This window comes from Bubalus bubalis, chromosome 13, assembly GCF_019923935.1.
Source record: "Bubalus bubalis isolate 160015118507 breed Murrah chromosome 13, NDDB_SH_1, whole genome shotgun sequence".
Classification (NCBI taxonomy): domain Eukaryota; kingdom Metazoa; phylum Chordata; class Mammalia; order Artiodactyla; family Bovidae; genus Bubalus; species Bubalus bubalis.
The window spans coordinates 41,930,580-41,952,363 of NC_059169.1; the positions used below are offsets into that span (position 1 = coordinate 41,930,580).

At 39.8% G+C, this 21,784-nt stretch overlaps 1 protein-coding gene across 1 annotated transcript; it reads right to left on the bottom strand.

Annotated features, from left to right (window-relative positions):
• Window positions 1-347: 347 nt before the first annotated feature.
• KLF5 (Kruppel like factor 5) lies at window positions 348-19,924 on the bottom strand. The gene is made up of 4 exons (XM_025262751.3): window positions 19,351-19,924; window positions 16,187-17,060; window positions 15,114-15,173; window positions 348-2,169 (listed from the first exon to the last, which is right to left on the bottom strand). Exons 1-4 carry the CDS (start codon window positions 19,600-19,602, stop codon window positions 1,991-1,993), a joined length of 1,365 nt encoding a protein of 454 aa, XP_025118536.1. The 5' UTR covers window positions 19,603-19,924; the 3' UTR covers window positions 348-1,990.
• Between the last annotated feature and the right edge of the window lie 1,860 nt (window positions 19,925-21,784).

Genomic DNA, 21,784 nt, shown 5'->3' on the forward strand with positions numbered 1-21,784 from the left:
CAACTAAGCTCCCACAAGCCAAGAGGTGTGACCAAAAAAGAATTTAAACTAGGATATACAAATTACCTCCAGTGTCTACAGTAATGATCTTGAAAACATAAAATCAGTAATGTATATGTGTACTGACCAGAATAGGGGAAATCAACATTCATGAAGTATGCCTCCCTTTATACTTTTGATATTGTAAAAACAAATTCCTCTCTTCCATGTTAAACAAAGGTAGATACTGGTTCAAAGTGGGAATTACTTTATTAACTGTCTGCATTAAACAGACCCTTTTAAATAGTTACGAGAGAGGAATTTGCTCATTGTTTTTGCTATGGTAGGGGAAGAAGGCACAACATGAATCTTTTAGGCACTTTTTATTTTCAAAAAAAAAATTGTCGTTTATATATATAAACATTTCATTCTCTCAAAAAATTCTACAACTATACAGCTGTTTGCTCCATTATTTGCATAGGAAATGACCACAATACAAAAATAAGAGGGAAAAAGAAGCAAAACAGCAACCAATTTATGCTTTTCCTGTAAGTATGTTTCCACGTATAAACATTTTGAAGCCTCTTACAAAATATTTACACCATGTCATCTATGTACACGTTTTTAAGAGAAACTTTTCTAACAAACAAAACTATAATTTATCAAGTTATGAAAATTTTCTAAAAAAATTTACTATATTACCACAAAATAAATAAAGATAAACAATATTTTAAAAACAAAATTAAATTTTCATCTCAATTAAGACCCCTTTTGGCATTTTGCTTATTTCTTCTGCCCTTTGGTTAACAGCATCAGTGTCACATTACTATTTTATATTGCATATATGTAGCACTTACTTCCTTAAGTTTTCAACATGTCATTTATAATTAAAGGCAGACACTGAGTCAGTGTTAACAATAGATTAACTAAACTGCACTGTAATTTAGGTAAAATTACTGTGTCTCACTGTATATTACATGCAAAGTCCACATAAATTGGCATTTAACCAATTGTACTGCACAAGCAAACATCCCAGTATATGAAAACTGAATCATAAATTCAATGTTTCCGTATATGAAAACTGCATCATAAATTCAACATTCCCAAGTGAAAACTACGTATGTCCTTCTTTTCAAAAATGATACTGTTTAGCTTATTGTAAGATGTTTTAACTTTTGAATATTCTAACTATCTTTAAGCTCTTGAGCTCACAATTCATATAAAATGTAGCTTGTATTTAAAATAAACAATCCGATTTTAATCAGTGCATGAAATCTGCTTTTGAAGTTCATTTGAGTGATTTATTTCTACCTACCACAGAAATGAATTTGGTAAGGGTTTAAGAGGTATCTTACCATAAGTTCTAACTGTAAATGTATTCATGGTTATTTTCAAAAGAATTATTTATGATTTTTTTCCCCAAAAGAATCTTAGAAAACGTGTAATAAACTATAAAGCTGATTTGCATATTTACAAAATTTTGAATAGCAAATATAGGCAACTCATATAAAAAACAAAACAAAACAACACATTTGTTCAATGGCTATTTGTGAATTGCCAGGTATGCTGCGTATCTCTAGAGAATTATCTTGTATTGAAAAAACCTCTGATGTCAAGCAAAATCTTGACACACAATCCAGCTGTCTTCTTGTGCCCAACGGACTTGTTTGCTAAACACTGTCACATTTAATGGTGGTGCTTTGGGAAGAACACTGCAAGTACACCCTGCACGCCCAGCCCACGCTGAGATGGGGCTACCTGTCTGAGATGACGGCATCTGCCTGGGTTAAGCCAGCATATAGCAAGCATTCCAGATTCGGACAAGGACCAAACACTTTGGTATTAACACAATGTATTCCCTGTTTTCTCAAATATACAAAATATACATTTCCAGTTTTGTGTTTTCGTTTTCTTTTATATATATATAGAATTAATTGTGTAGTTTAAAATTTTGCCAAGTGAGCTGTGTGGGGCAGGCGGCAGAGGATGCACGGGCGGCAGCGCTGGCAGCTCAGTTCTGGTGCCTCTTCATGTGCAGCGCCAGGTGGTCGGAGCGCGAGAAGCTGCGGTTGCACACGCCGCACTGGAAGGGCTTGGCCCCGGTGTGCTTGCGGTAGTGGCGGGTCAGCTCATCCGAGCGCGCGAACCTCCAGTCGCAGCCTTCCCAGGTGCATTTGTATGGCTTCTCACCTGCGCAACAGACCAAGAGGGGAAGGTGAGCGGGCAGCTGGCAATCCTGGACAAGGCAGGTAGTGTTGTCCGCCAAGGGGTTTCTTTCAAACTCAGCCTCTACGGAGGAAGGTATGTGGATTCCTGATGAACTAGAAACTGCTCAGGGCATCTAGTGCAGACAGTCACTGTTTTGCAGAATGGTCCTTAATTAAGTACTCTGTACTTTTAAAGAACGGAAAATGAAAACTTTACAGGGTGGGGGCGGGGGGGGGCGATAAATTAGGAGTTTGTGTTTAACCCATACACGAAACTATATATAAAATAGGTAACGAACAAGGATGTGCTGTACAGCACAGGGAACTGTACTCAATATTCTGCAATAACCTATATGGGATGAGAAGCTGAGGAAGAATAGATACATATATAAGTGAATCACTTTGCTGTACACCTAAAACATGTGCTAAAACAAAATACTGCAAATCAACTGTACTTCAGTTTTTTTTCTAAACATTCTCTTTAAACAATTTTAAAAAATACATGTGCAGGATGAATCAGTGCTCATATTTTGATGAGCACTGAACTGTTCCTGCACATGTAAATCCATGAGATGACTAGATGAGCTTGAGTGGCTTTATTACTACTGTGCCAATGTAATTTCTATACCAACCAACCCCAACTGAATCAGTGCGGGACTAATGGCTCTAAGATGGCCAAGGGAGGAAGAAATTCAGGAGCTACAAGAAGGAGCTGCTCACATCACCAACTTAATGGACCACAACTGAGACCCTTTACTGCAACAAAGTGGTCCTAAAGTTTCTACACTAGCCACTGTGAAATGCCAGCACATAAGCCAGTTCACTTAACACATGGCTTTCCAATATGGACTAGCTCTTTGAAATTCCCTCCACTATGCATATATTCACATCTTCCCATTTTTCAGATTGAAGCAAAACAACTAGATAAAGATTAAAGCTGAATGGTGTTAAAAGTTTTATGCATTTAACAATTTTACCAGATCAGGAAGTCTGGTACCAATAACTTAACTGTGATGTCATGCACATTTAATTTCCCTTTGCAATGCACTGCACCAGAAAGACTATCAAAATTCATTCCATCAATGACTTGTCAAATGTATATTATATGCCAGGGACTATCCTGATTGCTTAGGATAAAACAAAAATTCCTGAACTCATGGAACTTATATATGTAATATATAAAAGCCTCTAATTCAATCTTCCTATCTCTCTTCACTTAAATAGTGAATTGACCTCTGAGCCACCGCCCTACCCCTCTACCTGAGCCACTGACCTACCCCTCTATCTGAGCCACTTCCCCACCCCTCTGCAATCTGTATTCTTCTTAATGTTGTCTAAGGTTTGCTAGTTGCTGGTAACCTTTCAAAACCACTCCATATTGACAGCCCCAAAGGATTCTGCCCACAATGACACACAAATAAACTCCAGGTTTGTCATAGGCCTTTGCTGTTCCTCACCACAGACCAGCTTCTGACTTCATGTAATTGCCCCACATCATTGTATATTTTTGATATACAAATAAAATTAATGTCACCTTTTAAAAAAATATGACTTACGATCCCTTCTCCAGGGAATCTTCCCAACCCAGGTCTGCTGCACTACAAGATTCTTTACCATCTAAGCCACCAAGAAAGCCCATACTATTTATAAGGCAGCCTTAATTCCTAGTTTTAGAATCAATTAACCCTATTTAAGATAGTATATTCCTCTAAATAAACCCCCAGACCAAAGAATCTCTCACTAAGCAATCACTAGTAGTTCTTCTATTGATGCTTAACTTGGTTATAATTTTCTATGAATTTAAGATGAGAATTTGTGAGGTAAATTTGCATCTTAAAGTACTGCTGGCTTACTTATGAGTTTTTTTTAATTGAAGGATAATTGCTTTACAGAATTTTGCTGTTTTCTGTCAAACCTCAACATGAATCAGCCATAGGTGTACATATATCCCCTCCCTTTTGAACCCCCCTCCCGTCTCCCTCCCCATCCCACCCCTCCAGGCTGACACCAGAGCCCGTTTCAGTTTCCTGAGCCATACAGCAAATTCCCGTTGGCTACCTATTTTACATATGGTAGTGTAAGTTTCCATCTTACTCTTTTCATACATCTTGCCCTCTCCTCCCGTCTCCCCATGTCCGTAAGTCTATTCTCTATGTCTGTTTCTCCATTGCTGCCCTGTAAATAAATTCTTTAGGACCATTTTTCTAGATTCCCTATCTATGCGTTAGAATGGGGTATTTATCTTTCTCTTCCTGATTCCACTCTATATAACTGCTGAGTTTTATTTGAATAGCATTTGAATACTCTGAATAGCCAAACTTCTAAATTCTTTAAAATGTTTTCTTCTGCTGGAGAAAAGCCCGCGTTGCTTTGAACACTGGTTACTTAGTACCACAGTGAAATTCAACTACCTTTTTCTGCCTGATTTAACAGGATCATATTCAGGAAGTTGTAAGATTATTCAGCTGAGGCCAAATTTTAAAAGACATTGTCCACATCAACCGAGATTTCCACAGTTTGTGGTTAATGTATTTTTGCTGTCCTGATAACCACTGTGTCTCCATAAGGGTCACATAATTCATAACATGACTCCACAACAAAACCCCATAAGGACAAAGACAGAAGGCACAGCGCAGCCCTCTGAATTTTGTACAAATTATTTCCCAGGGGGTTTCTCTTTCAACTCCTGGAGTGAGTATCCCTGAGCCACCCTTTCCTTCTCCCTCACTTCTGGCTCCAAACCAACACACAAATACTTTTTATGTTTTTAATTCCCTTTTTGGTTCCTATTGCTCCATTTTAAAAATGCACACCTTAACTTCCTGAAGTGTTTCTTTTCCCCCTCTTAGAATAAATTCAAAGAATTTAAGCTAATACACTTAAACCTTTTAAGTAACCAGAAATAAACCACTTTTCTTTTGCTTATATTCACGTATGTTTAATACATAGAAATGTCTTAATGCCAGTAGTAAATGTAGCTATCACTCTTGTCAATGTAAATCAAACAGAAAAAGGTTTTTTGCACACCCAGTGTTTGTTCTTGTTCCCTGTGAAAAATAAATCACCAAAACAAACAGGTTGGCTAAATACTTCACTGTCATTTAACGTGAAGAGAAAGTTATTTCTGATGTCTGAGGCAAGGGGAAAAAAAGTGCCTGATTTAAAAAGGAGTCATTCTAGTCTTTTGAATTGAATAATTAAATGGCAGGAGAACTGAATTTTCAAAGTTTATTTAAGAAACAAGGGACACTAGACTCTTTTTGTTCACTATTTTTATTGGCTAGGAAGCAATAAACTGCATCAGTATTTTTAAAAGTTTACTTTACTGATTGGTTGAAAAACAGTAGCCATGAAAGTTCCTAAAACAGTTGGGGTTTTGCTCTCAATTTATACGTATCTATAGAGTATTCAGCCAAGAATACTACCAGTTTCTGGATGTTAGTTATGGGGCCGGAGCTTTACCACAGAAGCAAGGACAACTGTTCCCCACTTGGGGCAGTTTGTACGGGATTTGTTCAAGTGTCAACACCGCTCAAGTAAAACATTGTAGAGGAAGCTGGTACCCAATTTCTGGCCAAATAAATAGCAGATTCAGGTCTTTCTTCCTCAGCCAGAAACACTATGCATAGTACTTCTGGGAAACCAAACTAACTTCCTTTAAGTTATTTCAACAGGATAGAGCTTTCAAAAGTTTAATTGGATTTTTACAGAATCTCCTTCCAATACCACCAATTTAAAATATTTAGTTAAGCTCTTTCAACATCAACTGTATTTTTAAGTTCTCATGCTGTGGTTAATGTGAAACTTTCCAAAGACAAGAAGAAAAAAAAGTGACAAATATGTACAGCACAAAAAACAAGCTTCAGCTTTATCTCAAATAAAGTGTATACTTTCTCATCGTCTTATAAAATTACCAGGACTCTTTTGCTAGAAATCCTTAATCCTTTTTTTTAAAAAACAATGGTTAAATATACATATTATCCATACTGATGAATTCAATTAATGTTAAGCAAAACCATTACCAGGAGAAGGAGGGAGCAAGCAGAAACAGACACTGAGCACGTACTCTGACTCAGGTGCTCATATTTCATTTATCCTCAACAACAACTCCAAGAGTTAGAAGCAGAACAATGAGGTCATGTTGAGAAGCCTGGCCTGCCACTTTTCCTCAATGTCCCGGTTATACCCTCCACTGGCAAACACTGATACAGGCGCTATATGAATGATGTAAGGAATACACAGGTATTGTTCACATTTATTAAAAGATTCTAAAGCCGTTTGTTCAGGTCAGTTAAGGACTAGCCTAACGGACTCAAAGCAGGCCTTAAATCTCAGACTGTCTGAAGCATAGGACACATCCCAGCTGAGCCAGCCCCCAAGGACGCCCACCTTTCAGGACGTGTGGACTTCTGAGAGCGGTCCTGTGCTGGGACTGACAATCCCCAAATACCACCTAATGATGGCTCTCCTTTAACCCTAGGTTAAAAGAGCTGAAGGAATCCTAGGCAAAAGGAGAAGGGGACGACAGAGGATGGGATGGTTGGATGGCATCACCGACTCAATGGACATGAGTTTGAGTAGGCTCTGGGAGTTGGTGATGGACAGGGAAGTCTGGCATGGTGCAGTCCATGGGCTCACAAAGAGTCGGACACGACTGAGCAACTGAACTGAACTGAAAGGAACATCAATGAGTTAGCAGAACATGTTTGCTAAGAATCTGAAAAGACTTTAGTGATGAACTTAAAAATCAGCTATTTTTTTTTTTCTGTTGAATAGACTAAAAAATGACTTATGAATCTACCACACTAGAATGGGAAGTTTCTCTGCTTGGCTGAACATGTGCAATAGATTCACAGTAAGGCCTTTTCCTAGAATGTTCTACATAGATTCTTCTAACAAAAGAAAAGTATCATAGATGGAAATTTTATCTATTTTAGGTAGCCTTTTTGTTACAGCAAATTTGTATATCTGGTTTCCTTCCTGATGCTAAAACTAAATCCAATCAATTATATTTGATAGAGGTCAAAAATCAGAATTAAATTCAATGTTTAGTAAACGAGAGTAATATGTACTAACAATCACAACCTGTGCCAGGTGACTTGCAAAATGCAACGAATAAGGCTTGGTCTCTGGCCTCAAATAGCTTACATCCATATTCTATTCTGACTGTTAAAGTGGAATAAATTATTTCAATAGTCAATAGTGCGTTAGTCACTCAGTTGTGTCTGACTCTTTTGTGACCCCATGGCTCCTCTGTTTGTGGAATTCCCAGGCAAGAATACTGGAGTGGATTCCCCTTCACTTCTCCAGGGGATGTTCCCAACCCAGGGATGGAACCTGGGTCTTCTGCATTACAGGCAGATTCTTTACCATCTGAGCCACCAGGGAATCCCCCCTTAATTCTCAGAATTTGAGTCCTTGATGCACAAAATGAACTCTTATTTCAGGGGGAAAATATTTTCATGCAATTCAATAATCATCATATCTTTTCCCATCACTAGAGACTTAAGGAATTTAGATTCTAAAACAGTATGCTGCTGCTGCTAAGTCACTTCAGTCGTGTCTGACTCTGTGTGACCCCACAGACAGCAGCCCAGCAAGCTCCCCCGTCCCTAGGATTCTCCAGGCAAGAACACTGGAGTGGGTTGCCATTTCCTTCTCCAATACATGAAAGTGAAAAGTGAAAGTGAAGTCACTCAGTCATGTCCAACTCTTTGTGTCCCCATGGATTGCAGCCTACCAGGCTCCTCCGTCCATGGGATTTTCCAGGCAAAAGTACTGGAGTGGGTTACCATTGCCTTCTCTGTCTAAAACAGTATATATTCTAATAAAAGGTTTTAAAAAAAGAGAAGCATTAATACCAAGATTAAAGAAACTCATAGGGAAATATTAGATATCTTTAAAAGCACATAAAGTAAGGTAATTTTGATTTGGCTTATTAGTTCATATTTTTATATATCTATATCAGTAATTTTCTATTAAAATTTTTTACTAAAGGTCACTGCAGTACATCTCCTATACTTGGCAACAAAAGGGCAGGCATTTCATTTCAAAGATTTTTATTGCTAGTATTTGCAAATGTACCTAATGTACATCCTGGGCTTCCCTGGTGGCTTAGATGGTAAAGAACCCTCCTGCAATGTGGGAGATCTGGATTTGATCCCTGGGTTGGGAAGATCCCCAGGAGAAGGGAATGGCAACCCACTCCAGTATTCTTGCCTGGAGAATTTCACGGACAGAGGAGCCTGGCAGGCTAGAGCCATGGGGTCGCAAAGAGCCCCGGACATGACTGAGTGACTTTCACTTCACTTCACCTAATGTTTACTTGACAGAGTATCCCTGTCAATAATGTGCTCAGTTTAAGGAAATGAATTAAAAGGCTATATTAAGAAATTCCCTTCTTTCTTCTTTTGTGCTTATCTTTAAAACGTGACTCACCGGATTCCTTCCAAAAAACCTATGAAGAATCCAAGAGAAATCATTACACTTCTCTGTATCCCCATCATCACTTAAATTTGATCTAAATGATTGATCTGTACTGGCACAGATACTGCTGAATGAAGGCTTCAAACAACTGTATTCTGCCTCCTTAACTAGCCATGAAAGTTCCTCAAACACAGAGACTGTCTTCTATTGCCATACCTCCTTAACATCCATATTCTATTCTGACTGTCTTCTATTGCCATACCTCCTTAACATCCATATTCTATTCTGACTGTTAAAGTGGAATAAATTATTTCAATAGTCAATAGTGCGTTAGTCACTCAGTTGTGTCTGACTCTTTTGTGACCCCATGACTCCTCTGGTCATGGAATTCTCCAGGCAATACTGGAGTAGATTCCCCTTCCCTTCTCCAGGGGATGTTCCCAACCCTCCTTATGCACCTTTGGTTAATCACAGTGTGTCCTGAGGCTGACCGACTTAGGAATTTTCACTCATGAAAAGGTGGGGAGGTAAAAGAGACGGGGAGGCATCTAGTGTAAGGCTACCATACTGTGTCTTTTTTTTTTTTTTACCACAGCCTCACCTGCAGCAGGGTTTTGCCTGGTTCCTTCTGCCAAGGACCACTGAGTGTTATCTGACTAAATGTGCATTTAGGCGAGGACCGTACTTTTAAACTCTTCAGAAGGACATGTTCCGAATCAGTTTATTGTCCATCCTGAAGTTGTACAAGGGTAAATCAACTCTACAGAAACAAGTTTTCTTTTCCAGAACTGGACTGGATTTGAGGAAAACCAAGGAACTGTGGAGCCCCTTGTGCTGGTCAAAGACAGACACAGAACAGGGGTGGGCATGCCACCCAAGGTGGCAGTCTCTACCCCAGCAGGCCCAATCTCTAGGCACCTAAGCACCTCCGCTACTTCACCTAAGTGTCAGTCGCTCAGTTGCGTCTGACTCTTTTCAACCCTGGACTGGAGCCCACCAGGCTCCTCTATCCAGGGAATTCTCCAGGCAAGAACACAGGAGCAGGTAGCCACTCCCTTCTCCAGGGGATCTTCTCAACCCAGGGATCCAACCAGGGTCTCCTGCATTGCAGGCAGATTCTTTACCATCTGAGCCCCAAGGGTTCTGGACAAAAACATCCTCTATCACTGATAGTGTTAATGAAATACCAGTTCCTGAGTCTCCTGACACAAATATGACATTCAGATTCACTTTCTTGTAATAAGAACCCAAAGTAAAATTTTTAAAGAGTAAAGTCTCGGTGAAATATTTTACCTTTTTTAACCAAAAGGTAAACTAAAGGTAAACCAAATATTTTACCTTTTTTAACCAAAACAGAAAAATTCTATATTTTCATTTCTCTAGTACTGAATGAGTCCTAATTATCCTTTCCTTAAATTTGCACTTAACGTGGTTATCTTGACCTGGAGATTCTTCCCAGCTCTAAATAGTGTGCATTTATAAAGTAGTCACAGGTATATTCTTCTGCCTGGATGTTTTTTAATTAAAGTTACCTATGGGGCACTTCTAGAACAGCAACTCACCTTAATCAGAGTTGTAAGAGATTCTTGGATATAAATAATACAGGCTGACAGAATAGGAATGCTGCTACAGAGATACTTGCTAAACTAGGACATTACTTTGTTTCTAATCTTTCACCTGAAAAGATGTAGGTCATCAAGTAAACAGCTACTACATTCTATAAAACTAAAAATATCTGCCAAAGTAAAAACCTTTGGTGATTAAAATATTTTACTTTTAAAAACATTACCGTTCTCACTATCTTCACAGCTAATTGTTTCTATCTCGACTTCAGCAATTCTATTTAGTCCATTTACGAACTATCTTCTCCCACTAATCTATAAAAACAACAGGGAGAAGAGATTCTCTTTGGATTCTCGAAAGTTCAGTCAAAAATGTTTGCTTAATCAAATTGTACTTCTTAACCTTCCATATGCTTTATCATCTCAAAACAATGTTTAATCAATTTCCTATGTAAATGTAAATGTTTTTCAGATGAAAGAGCAAGTCCCAGAAGTAAAGTTAAACCTTTCCCATTAGTCATTAAAAAGAAATTGTTTCTAAGCTTCTATGCTCATAAATACCTTTCCAGGCATCTAAATGAGTGACTCTCTTAGCTACTTTTTTTTTATGTTAACTTGAACTTGTCAATATAGAAAAATAAATTTCAAAGCTGCAAACAAAAATAATTTAAGAATGTATAACTGGTAACACATAACAGGCTAAATGGGATACTTTTTCCTGCAGTTTTCAAATATTAACTCAAAAAAATCAGTTGAGTACTAATTTCATCCTGCCAATTTTTTTCACCCCTACCAACATTGATCTCTAGATACAAACTGCATGACCTCCACTAAGGCTATATACATATATATGGAGACATATATGTGTGCATACACATATATAAAATCTTATTCTGATTTTAACTCTAAATCATTTTTTAAGGAAATTAATTCCTTTCTATATTTTTTAAAATGTTTTACCACTTCCCACAGTTCCACAAAAAAAGGAATAATTCATGTTCAGAACATTTTGAATGTTTTCTATTTGTGGGGAAGTGCTGCAAATGAAAATACCTTTATTATCAACATGGCCAGTATTTTAAAACAAAAATCTATACCTAAGCCATCCAATGGATAGTAAGTGTAGAGCAAGGAACTAAACAGGAATTTATACCTAGGGATTTTTTAGTACACAAACTGAAACTAAAATCAACTAAGTAATAAATCTCTAGCAGAGATTATGTATTTTGAAGTACACACAGTACCATCTTAATATAAATGTCATTAGAAAAGTGTTCTACACAGGAAGTGAGGCAGCAGGTGGGAATTTAGCCCCTTTACAAGTAGTCTTGGGCTAGAAATCTTTTCAAGGCTTACTGCGAAATTCTTTCTTAAACAAGGAATCCCGAATACAGCTGTGAGATTCTAACAGGCCAGTGCTTCACCCACGGTCCACTTTGTGTTCTGTTATTTGTATGTTTCCATTTTCTTTTTTTGGGGTGTTTCCAATTGTCCTTCTCTTGTCGATCAGCGGCAGTCATTCTGGGATCATGTAGTCCACATGCAGCAACCTGGGCACAGAGTCTGGATCTAAGGGCTACTGACACTGACGCCCAGTGTGTGCTGCTCAGACTGAACAACTGCTCCCTTTCTGCCCTGCTCCAGATAGCTGCCAAATGACCATAAAACCTTACCATACCCTCTTTCCCCAACTGCTTTACCATATACTCCAGGGCTAAGTGCACAGCCACGCATGTGACTAAAACTACTCAGATTTCAAACATCGGTATTCAGAGTGTCCTGTTTGCTTTTTCAGAACTCTTTCTTTAGAAAGTAAGTACTTTTTACTAAAGTGTAAACACAATTTTCAAAGAAATTTCCACACTCAATGTAAAAGCAGCATTTCAACTCATGGGACTCAGGCATACCAAGAAACTAGCATCGGGTGATAAATGTTTTCAATTTCTTGCCAATGTGCTTTTTAAAATGCTGTTAGAAGGACAAATATTTTTATTTGGAAATATACACTTTGTGACACTGTTGCCTAAGTAGCCATACTTATTTCTAATCAGAGGTGCTAAATATAGATATATATATATATATGCTAGAAGTAACACACAAACACTTTCACACAGGTAATAAGGATATCCCTATAGGCCAGGAAGTATGCTATCACATATGTATAAAGACACAGCATGCTTTTTACAATTTTTCCCCTAGAACAGAGGCAACATCAATTTCAGGTATTTTGTCTAACCATATAGAGCTTTGTATTACTTTTGTATATTCTTTCTGAATAAAGAAATCAAAATGTATAAACCTAGAAAACCTTGAATGCTATGAGACTTCTAACTGCTATTTTCTACCCTTTCATCTTGAATTTTTTAAAAATACGTCTTGTTTGGGAAAGACTATGTCCTTATGTTCGGTTTATAAGTCAAGAAGCATTTGCAATCTAAAAATCCAGAATAAGCAATTAAACAGAACTCAGGCGTAGGTTGTTTTAATTGCTTAAAACATTTTAAAAACATAAGGTAACCTGACATTTTAAAGCAATTACAATTATTTTCTAAAGAAGTCCTAGGGTCCTGCACATTCTGCTTAAAGTGGCAATCATTAAAAAATTTTTATATCAAAAATACAATATCAACATTCCCATATAAATTTTTAAAGTCCTCTAACAAAAAAGCTAATTAAATTGAGAGAAGTTATTTAGAAATACCTGGGCCCTTAAAGGAAGAAGGGAAAAAAAAAAAAGTCACTAGTTTCAGATACATTCATTAAAAAACGACAGGGTGGGGAGGATGCAATGAGAGCGCAGAGGTAATTTTCAAAGGCATTGTGTAGAAACTAAAAATGAGGAGAAAACAACCTCAATGCTCTATGATTACCCAAGAACGGGTTTAGCCAGATGAACAAGTCTGCCACAAACCCTCCTCGAGGCATCTGAAAGGCTATCAAACAAAACTTTATTAAACTGGATTACGGGGTCTCACTCATCAGATGTCAATGGACACACATTTATGATCGGGTGGAAAAGTCGATACATGGGATTCAAACTAGGCCTACATCTTCTTTTTAGTTGGTTTTTATCTTTTTCAGTATAAGCATCGTTAAGACAACCCACTATTAAATTTCCCTGCCAGCAGGTCAAGTTCCAGAATCCCAGGTATAAGCATTCTGAGCACTAAACCCTGCCAGGGGTTGCAAGGCCATTTAGATATGCCCTGACTACATCCCGGCAATAAGCAGTTGATTGCATCGATATATGGAATCACGTTCCTCTTTATTAGGAGACTTTAACCTCAGGAGAAACATTGTTTCCTCCTTGCTATCTCCCATTTCAAGGACTTTCAAAGGAGAAAAAAAAAAACAGCTCAAAAGTTCTGAAGTTATTTCCTCTTCTCCTTAATCATAATTCAGGTAAAAACCCATTTTCAATGTTTCTTCCTAAATATATAATGTACATTCTATAAAAGGATAGTTAGAGACTGTTTTCATGGTCTTGTCATTTGTATGCTGAAAACTTCAGATTGAGTTTACATGCTTAATGGGTGTTTGTTTAAGTATAAATATAACTTCTACTTTGGGATTAGGAGATAGCCTTTTGTCTCTACCTAAAAACTTCAGGTTGAAACAACCCACTGGTTTCACTGATAAATACAGGAGATGTCTTTTCTTTAAAAGCAATTTCTCAGAAAGCCCTGGAATCTACCACATTGTCGCCAACACTATTTAGATTTTAAGTAGTATTTATCACTGGGATATCAAGCAATACTTCCCAATGCGCATATGAAATGTCTGCAGCCATGTTCCTCTTTGAGCTCTATCTCAGCACTGACCTTTGTTCAAAGGCTTTTACTTTTTAATGCAGCAGTTAGAGATAACTACTTCATTTATCAAAACTCAATTTCCATAGTAACATCTAGCCTGGGGAAATTCAAGTCCTCACACTAATCCAGCAGCCCATTCAAAGGAACTGTTGAATACTTTGGTTTCCATAGCAATGATGGAATAAAACATTTTGCTAGGCCATTGCTTTTATTAGCAAACTTATTCTCTGAACTTTAGGTTAAAGCTGCATTTACGGAGAGGAAAAAAAACACAATCACTTTGTATAGGTTCTTTCCTTTAGGCCTATCCTTTTAAGAAAATCACTAATGGTAACCACCCATAGTTTTAAAAATACTTTGGGTATTTGGAGATTTTTACAGCTTGCCACCACCTAATTTCATCCTCAAATAAGTTCTGATATAAAGTTTTGAAATTAAAAAGCATTTTAAAATGAGTGTATAGATCTGACAAAGTTTTTATAAAATTATAGGGGCTAAACATTTTAAACACGGATGAGATATTAGCTGGAATAAAGTCTCTCCAATGTATAATATGGACTGGGGTAGAATGTAAAATAGCTTTCAAACCATGATCCTAGTTTTGCCTGATTTTAGTATTTTTCAATTTCCAGCCCACCTTTTACCAGCAGGGAAAACATGCTAAACACAGATATTTTAGGCTCAAGGTGAAATTAAGATAATTTATTAAGCAATTACGCTTTACCTGCTAAATGGAAAAGGCTTTAGTGTTTGATGTAGTTTTATAGAAGCCAACTGATTTGTTACGGAGGGAGAAAATGAGTTACATTTTTTTCCTTCAAGATAGGAATAGCAGTGCCATTAAAGTTTTAAAATCCATTAGTAAACATTGTTGTTTATGTTTGGTAGCAATTAATTCTATGTGAGGTGACAGGGCAAGGCCTTAATGAGGGAACATCAGCCTTCCTGGAACCAAACTTTTTTCACTGAACTGAATTTTGAGCCAAGCCAGTGCTGAAAAAGGTAAGCCATTAAAAAATAAAAGTTGACAGAAGAAAGAAGAGATCAAACACGTGCTGGCTTTTAAAAGGATGAATACCACTTATACTATTTACACAACTCACAGAATTAACAAGAAAATTACATACCAGTATGAGTCCTCAGGTGAGCTTTTAAATGAGAAGACTTTGTATAAACTTTTGTGCAGCCTGAAATAAAGGAGAAGAAGAACAGCATGTCATTCTGGAGATCCTTTTGAAATCTTTACATCTGATGATTCAGTGTTTAAAATCGGGCTTTAAAGATGAAATCTCGCATGCAAGGAGATATTTGAAGCTTCAGTTTTAAGAGATGTTTTAAAGCATACTCCCCTATTACCTGATTAAAGGTATAAAGTGATTTGCTTTATGTTTCACTTTAGCAGAAAGAGAGCAGACAATCAAGCCAAACTACAAATGGGAAATCTATGTTTGTACCAGTAGGTGCTTTATACTAGTAACACATACCTCAGTGATTTAAAAAATTTTAATGGCTCTAGAGCTGACAATGTTAAACCATTATCCAAGATGACTGCAATTTTCTGTACTCCCACATTTCTTGTTTTTTCATTTAGTATGTCATGTCATATCATGTACCACAGTCAATAAATTATACCCTGTATTAATCATAAACTAGCTTATGCCAGCAAGTTCCAGATATATTTATCACGGTCATCAATTTATATTTTGGACCACATATCTCATTAAGAAAGAGCATATGCTCACATGCTATCAAAACCAACTTTGAAATCTATTCTATAGATGGTCTTGTCTTGCACCAACCCACTCTTCATTGCCACCCCTTCTTTTCCCCTATGTTACTTAAGTAATTCCTTTCCAGGTTACTTCATTTAGAATTAAGAACTCCAATTTAGATTGCTACAGTCACAAAGTAAGTGTAGCAAGACTCTCACGTATTTAACATTAAAAAAAAAAGAGTCCAGTAACTTTTTTTCCCCATAATATTCCAAATTTTTTTTTTTACTATATCAAATAAGCACAAAGTAACTAAACAGCTACTTGGGTAAGGCACTGGAGACTGGGATGCAACAAGAGCAGAGCAGGTGAATTTTTTTAACTGTCAACCACTACTCTCCCATGTAAAGCTGGAATGTGAGGTGGAAAATGGCACACATGAACACGCTAAACACACACTGATTCTTTAACCAGGCAGGATCACATACCTGGGTAATCGCAATAGTGGATGCGCCGTTTCTCCAAATCGGGGTTACTCCTTCTATTGTATCTGACAGGCTGGATGTTTTGCGAAGAAACTGGCAGGGTGGCAGGTAAATTTGGATTATGAATTGCCAGTTTAGAAGCAATGGTAGCAGCATAGGATGGAGGTGGGGTTAAATTCTGAAGCATCTCTGCTTGTCTATCTGGACTTCCGGGCTCTGAGCTTGGTGGTGACGGGGGGAAGTAAGTGGCCTGCTGGGGAAGAAACTGACTTGGCATGGTGTATGTGCAAGGGGGCATGCTCTGGAATTGCTTCATGGCGGTCGGCGGGACGGCGGAGGTGTGAGTGTTAAGGCCTGCCATGGCGGCCGACATTGAAACATTAAGAGTGTCCATTACTGCTGTCTGGTTGGTAGAACTGGGCATATCTAGATCCGGTGTATTCAGGAGCTGGTACAGATGGCCCTGCTGGGGAGGGACAGAAAGATGAAGGTCTGGTGTAGGAAGTTCTTGTTTGATGAAAATATTGTTCACCTCTGGAGCTGCGGTCTGGTGGGAGCTGAATATGCTGGTGAACTCGGGGAGGGCCTGGGTTGGGGCCGGAGGAGGGGCTGTCGTCTCACTCTGGTGGCTGAAAATGGTAACAGGTTCTGTCTTGATGTGTGTTACACACGGTCTCTGGGATTTGTAGAGGCCAGTTCTCAGGTGAGTGATGTCAGGGAGGAAGACGTTCATGTTGATACTGTAAGGTAACCCTTCACTGTCAGTGAAGAACTGGTCTACGACTGAGGCACTGTCTCGTCTATACTTTTTATGTTCTGGAATTATAGAAACTGGAGGAAGCTGAGGTGTCAGGTACTTCTCCATTTCACATCTTGTCTAAAAAAGAAGAGATAGAAACATGTATAATCTGCCCAATTCATCATCTCAGTAAAAACAAACTGTGCTTACTAAAAATTCCCAACAAACTCCTCTAAGTGTTGCTTATAAACCTATCAGGTTTGTCAACTGTGTAACAAATGGTTCACCAAAAACCTTACAAAACTGTGTATAACAAGTGTTTGGTAAAATCGCACCCAGTCAACCCCAGACAAAAAGTGAAAGAGACAAATCAAGAAGAAAAAGGAAGCAAAGAGAAAAAATATTCCTTTCTGATGCAATAATAAAGTATACTTTATCATCACTCATATACAAGCAGGATTCTCCGCTCCATTACAACTGAAAATACAGTATTGTAATAAGGCCAAATTATCTCTATCTTATTCATGTCATATAGGTAAATCCAGTGGTTGAAAAGGGAAAAAAAACCTCAGTAAACCTTTATTGTTAAGGTTAATATTGCAAAATTTCTCTTTTTTTTTTTTTTGCTTGGGTAGATATTGCTGAAATAGCTAATATAAAACATATTCTTTGGCTATTTAAGTGCCTTTTCCAGTTTACAGTTCAATGGAAACTTAAATACTTAAATACTATGTTTTGAGCAAAACATAGTATCCACTGAGAGAACCAACCAACTTCTCCACCAGTTTGATCTAAATGTTGATTTTAATCAACAGATTCTGTAATTGGTTAATATGATAATGAAATGTTCCTATTCATATCCCTATCTAAAACAGATCTTTAATTACCTAGGGGAAAGCCATTCCTTTGGTAGAGTGGTGCTAAGGGGCCGTGGGTGGAGAGGCTGCTAGTAGCCAGCACCGTCATCAGCCAAACATTTATCGTGTCCTTCTCAGTGGGCCAATGCTCCATTCCCCCTCACTCTGTAAAAAGCTCAGTCATCCCTTATCCTCCTGTGTCTTCTAAGCAGCAAACTGACAAATGCCCACATGGTTTTAAAATGGTGATTTTTCTTTAGGACATAATCCAGCTTGTAACTGGTCTCTTCCGTCTTCTGTAGCTATCATCTTTCCTAGTATAACACAAACTTCTAAAATTTTGAGCACTGAAAGGAAATTTCAACAGAAACACACACATACGAAACAACACCCCCAACTAGATGCTCACAGAACTATTAACCGTGGCATTTTAAGAAGTGAATAACAGTTTTGTTTTTTTTTGGCTACTACTTAATTTCAGCTATCGGACCCCGAATCATTTTGTGTGGATATAGATTCGGGTTTCCCGCAAAGATACGATTTAAAAATAAAATCGCGCTGGTCTTGTGAGTCACATCTCTGACAAATGCCACTGCCCTTGCACAGCACGGTGACACTCGCAGACCCCCGGAGCAGGAGCTGGGTATAGCGAATACACAGTATACCAAGGAGGTATTAAATGAGGCGTCTTGAAATAAACCGAACTAAACCCTTTCGTGCGCTTTGCTCCCCTGGTGGTTAGTGGTTTCTGATTTTAGCTCTTCCAGCTGTTTGCATGTGGGTATGTTTCCAATTTTTTTTTTTTTTCCCTGGGACAGGCTAAAAGTCCCGGGAAGTTTTTTCTGGGCTATATGACTCCCTGCGTGGGCGAAAGAAACAGGCGGTTGCTCTAATTCGGCTGCCGGGCAAGTGTAAAAGCCAACTGCCAGCTTTCAACGCGGCTCCGGGAGGAAATTTACGCGCAGATGAAGAAAACAACACCTCCCGGTCCTTCTTTTTTTTTTCATTCTTTTCTAAGGAAAAATAAGCGCTCCAACACCACCTTAGCTTTTCTAACTCCCGTTGTCCAAAGGAGCCCTACGATAGCGTCTAAAGCAGGTTGCACCAAGCGATATTAAATTAGCACCCCGAGGGCCTCCCTCCAGCACCCCCCACCCCCATTTGCGTTCCCACTGAATCCGGGACGCCGTGGGTCGGGACAGCGGGTGACCTCTAAGGCCAGGGCAGCGGGAGGCCGCGGATTTAGGAGACACATGGAATTGAGGTCCGGCGTGAGGAACGAGCTTTCATCCCCCAAATGGTAGAAAAACAAGGTGCGCGTGAGCACCAGTTCCCTCCTGAACCTTTCCCGGACAGAGCAGGCAGGGCAGACTCCCCATAGACCCCCTCCTTCGGGTGCCCCCACCAGGCCAGGAGGGCAGGGCAGGGCGGGGCTGCCCCCCAACCCTGGGCCGCGGTGCGCCCGGACGCGCGCCCCAGCCTGGAGCGGCCCCTGTCGCCCGCGCGCCGCAGCGGCGGGACACGCCCGAGGCCCGGGAGGGAGGCGGAGGGAGGGGAGCGGCTCTTCCTACCTGGACCAGCTCCTCGGCGGGCAGCCGCGGGCCCGCGGCGGGCGGCGGCGCCGGCTGCGGCGGCGCGGGCTGCGCCTGCGGGTGGTGGTGCGGGTGCTTCAGCTCGTCGCCGGGGAAGAGCGCCGCGTCGCGGGCCGGGTTCGCGGCGCCCAGCACGGGCTTGAGCTGCGCGAACACGGGCTCGTCCTGCGGGGCCGGCGGCTGGGGCACGGGTCCCAGGCGGGCGCTCATGGTCAGCACCCGCGTAGCCATGGGCACTTGGGGGTGGGGAGGGCGGTTCCGGGCGCGGGGCGCGAGTCGAGCGCGCTTCCCACCTCGCCCACGCTGTTCGGGTCGGCGAGCTTGGCTCCGGACGGACCCCTCAGCTCACAAGCAGGCGCGGTTTTCAAAGCCGCGCAAGAAAAGCCAAACTCTTCCGCTCCGCCACGCGTAAACGCCGACGTCCACCCGGCGACCACTTTCTCCCGCCCCGCCCCACCGCGCTCCCTAGCTCCCCGGAGTCCGCTCCCGCCACTGCCTGTCTCCGCGAGCGAGCTGCTAGCGCTCGTACCTGCCCCGCGACTACTGACACTTGACGCCCGCCTCTATTTTACCCAACTCCGGGGAGGCGGGGCCAGCCGGCCAGACTGGCAGCGCTCCGACAAATCTCGGGGCCCCGAAGCTGGCCGGGCCTGAGCGGCTAGCCTATGAAAAGGGAGAAGCTCGGCTCAGAGCCCCGCCTCCGCCAGGCGGACCGCACCCCTTTCGGGCCACGAGCTTCGCGCGCAGGGCGGCCGCGCAGTTTGTACACAACCTCTCTGACAGATTGGGCTGGCGGAGACGGGGGCGGAGGGAAAAAGAGAAGCGAGTGGAATCTGGGGAAGAGAGGGAATTCGGGTGGAGACGTGGAGGGAGATCTCTTCGGACTGCTCTCTGCCAGGATTAGCGAGAAAAAGAGTTTTGCACGCCTTAGGTGTTGTGCAAGGACCTGAAACTCGCAAGTTGAAACCTAGAAGGCAGCTAGGTGGGGGCGCTAAGGTTTTGGAGAGTTTTGTTTAATGAGCGTGTATTTTTAAAAATACAAAATGTACTTTTCTTTAGCGCAAAACTAGGGGCGGTGTGATAAACATTTAAAAACAGCTCTTGTCTCTTGTGTATCTTTAGCAGTGAATAAATCCCTTTAGCAAAGCAAATTTGGAATGTCCTGAATAAAAGGTTTAATGGCAGGTATTTTTTTTAAGTCCTGGCATAAAAGCTTGTTTTTTTCCCTTGCAGTATTTAAATGGGTAGCAGAAGTTTTCACACACATTTCAACCTCGTATCTGGTATGGAGAAGAGAGAGATGGGACACATGAATTTTGAAGTTTTTAATATTTACACTGTTGACTCTAGCCAAAGCATGCAATCTAATTTAAGCACCAACGATTTAATGAAATGTATTTAAATAGACATTACATCTTTGACTTATTTTTGCTATCACTGTGTGTTCAAAAAGTGGAGTTTAATGTTTGCAAAACAGAAACGTAGCACATTTACCTTACACCGTGGCACCTACTCCTACGAAAAGACAACCAAAGAAACCCACAAACATTAGACACGCAGCAGCTCTGAAAACTGGTAATCCAAACTTATCGGAAAGTAAGACCGAAAATATATCTCTGTCCATTTACTGTGTTATAGGGGGAAGGTGAATTTTGCCAGCAATCACCTAAGGAAACCACTTTCCTTAATCCTTAATATTCTTATACATGATTTTTATCTGGCGTTTTGAGAAGCCATAACACTACACTGCAATAAAAATGCCTGGAATATTACTACATATGTACATATGTTGACAGCATACTATATACCATTAGACATTTTTACATCTACATCATCACTTCACCGTAAAGCAGCTTTTACAAAAAAAAAAGTGTTCTTAGGAAAATGTTCTCCTCAAGGAGTGAATCTATCAAAAGATATGGATCTCTTCAGTGTGTAGATTTAAAAAATTAATATACAGAAAGTGTTATAGGTGTTTATTATTAGAAAACAAAATTATGCTGTAAAATATGTTTTCTCCTTTTCATTCTGTTCTTATTAATGATTCATTTTTATAGCTGTGATCACTGTTTTCAGAGAATGGTTGATGACTACTTTCATGCTACCAAAGGATTATTTAATGTGTTTTGGCAAATTTTTTCCAAGCAAACAATCCCACACTATCTACCTTCATCTTTAAAAAGTTGCCCTGGGGGGGAAAAAAAAAAACTTGCCCTGATTTTCTCTAATACTGAATCCAATTAGGTAATTAAATAATTTAGAAACAGATTATAGAATTGTTGTGGGATTTAATATAACTTAAAAAAAATTGAACCTTAAAAGATTTTTAGTGGTTAATGCTACTAACATGATCAAATCTGTGTCATATAGATAACTCTTAATAGAACTTTTATATTCTTTTTAACTTTAAATC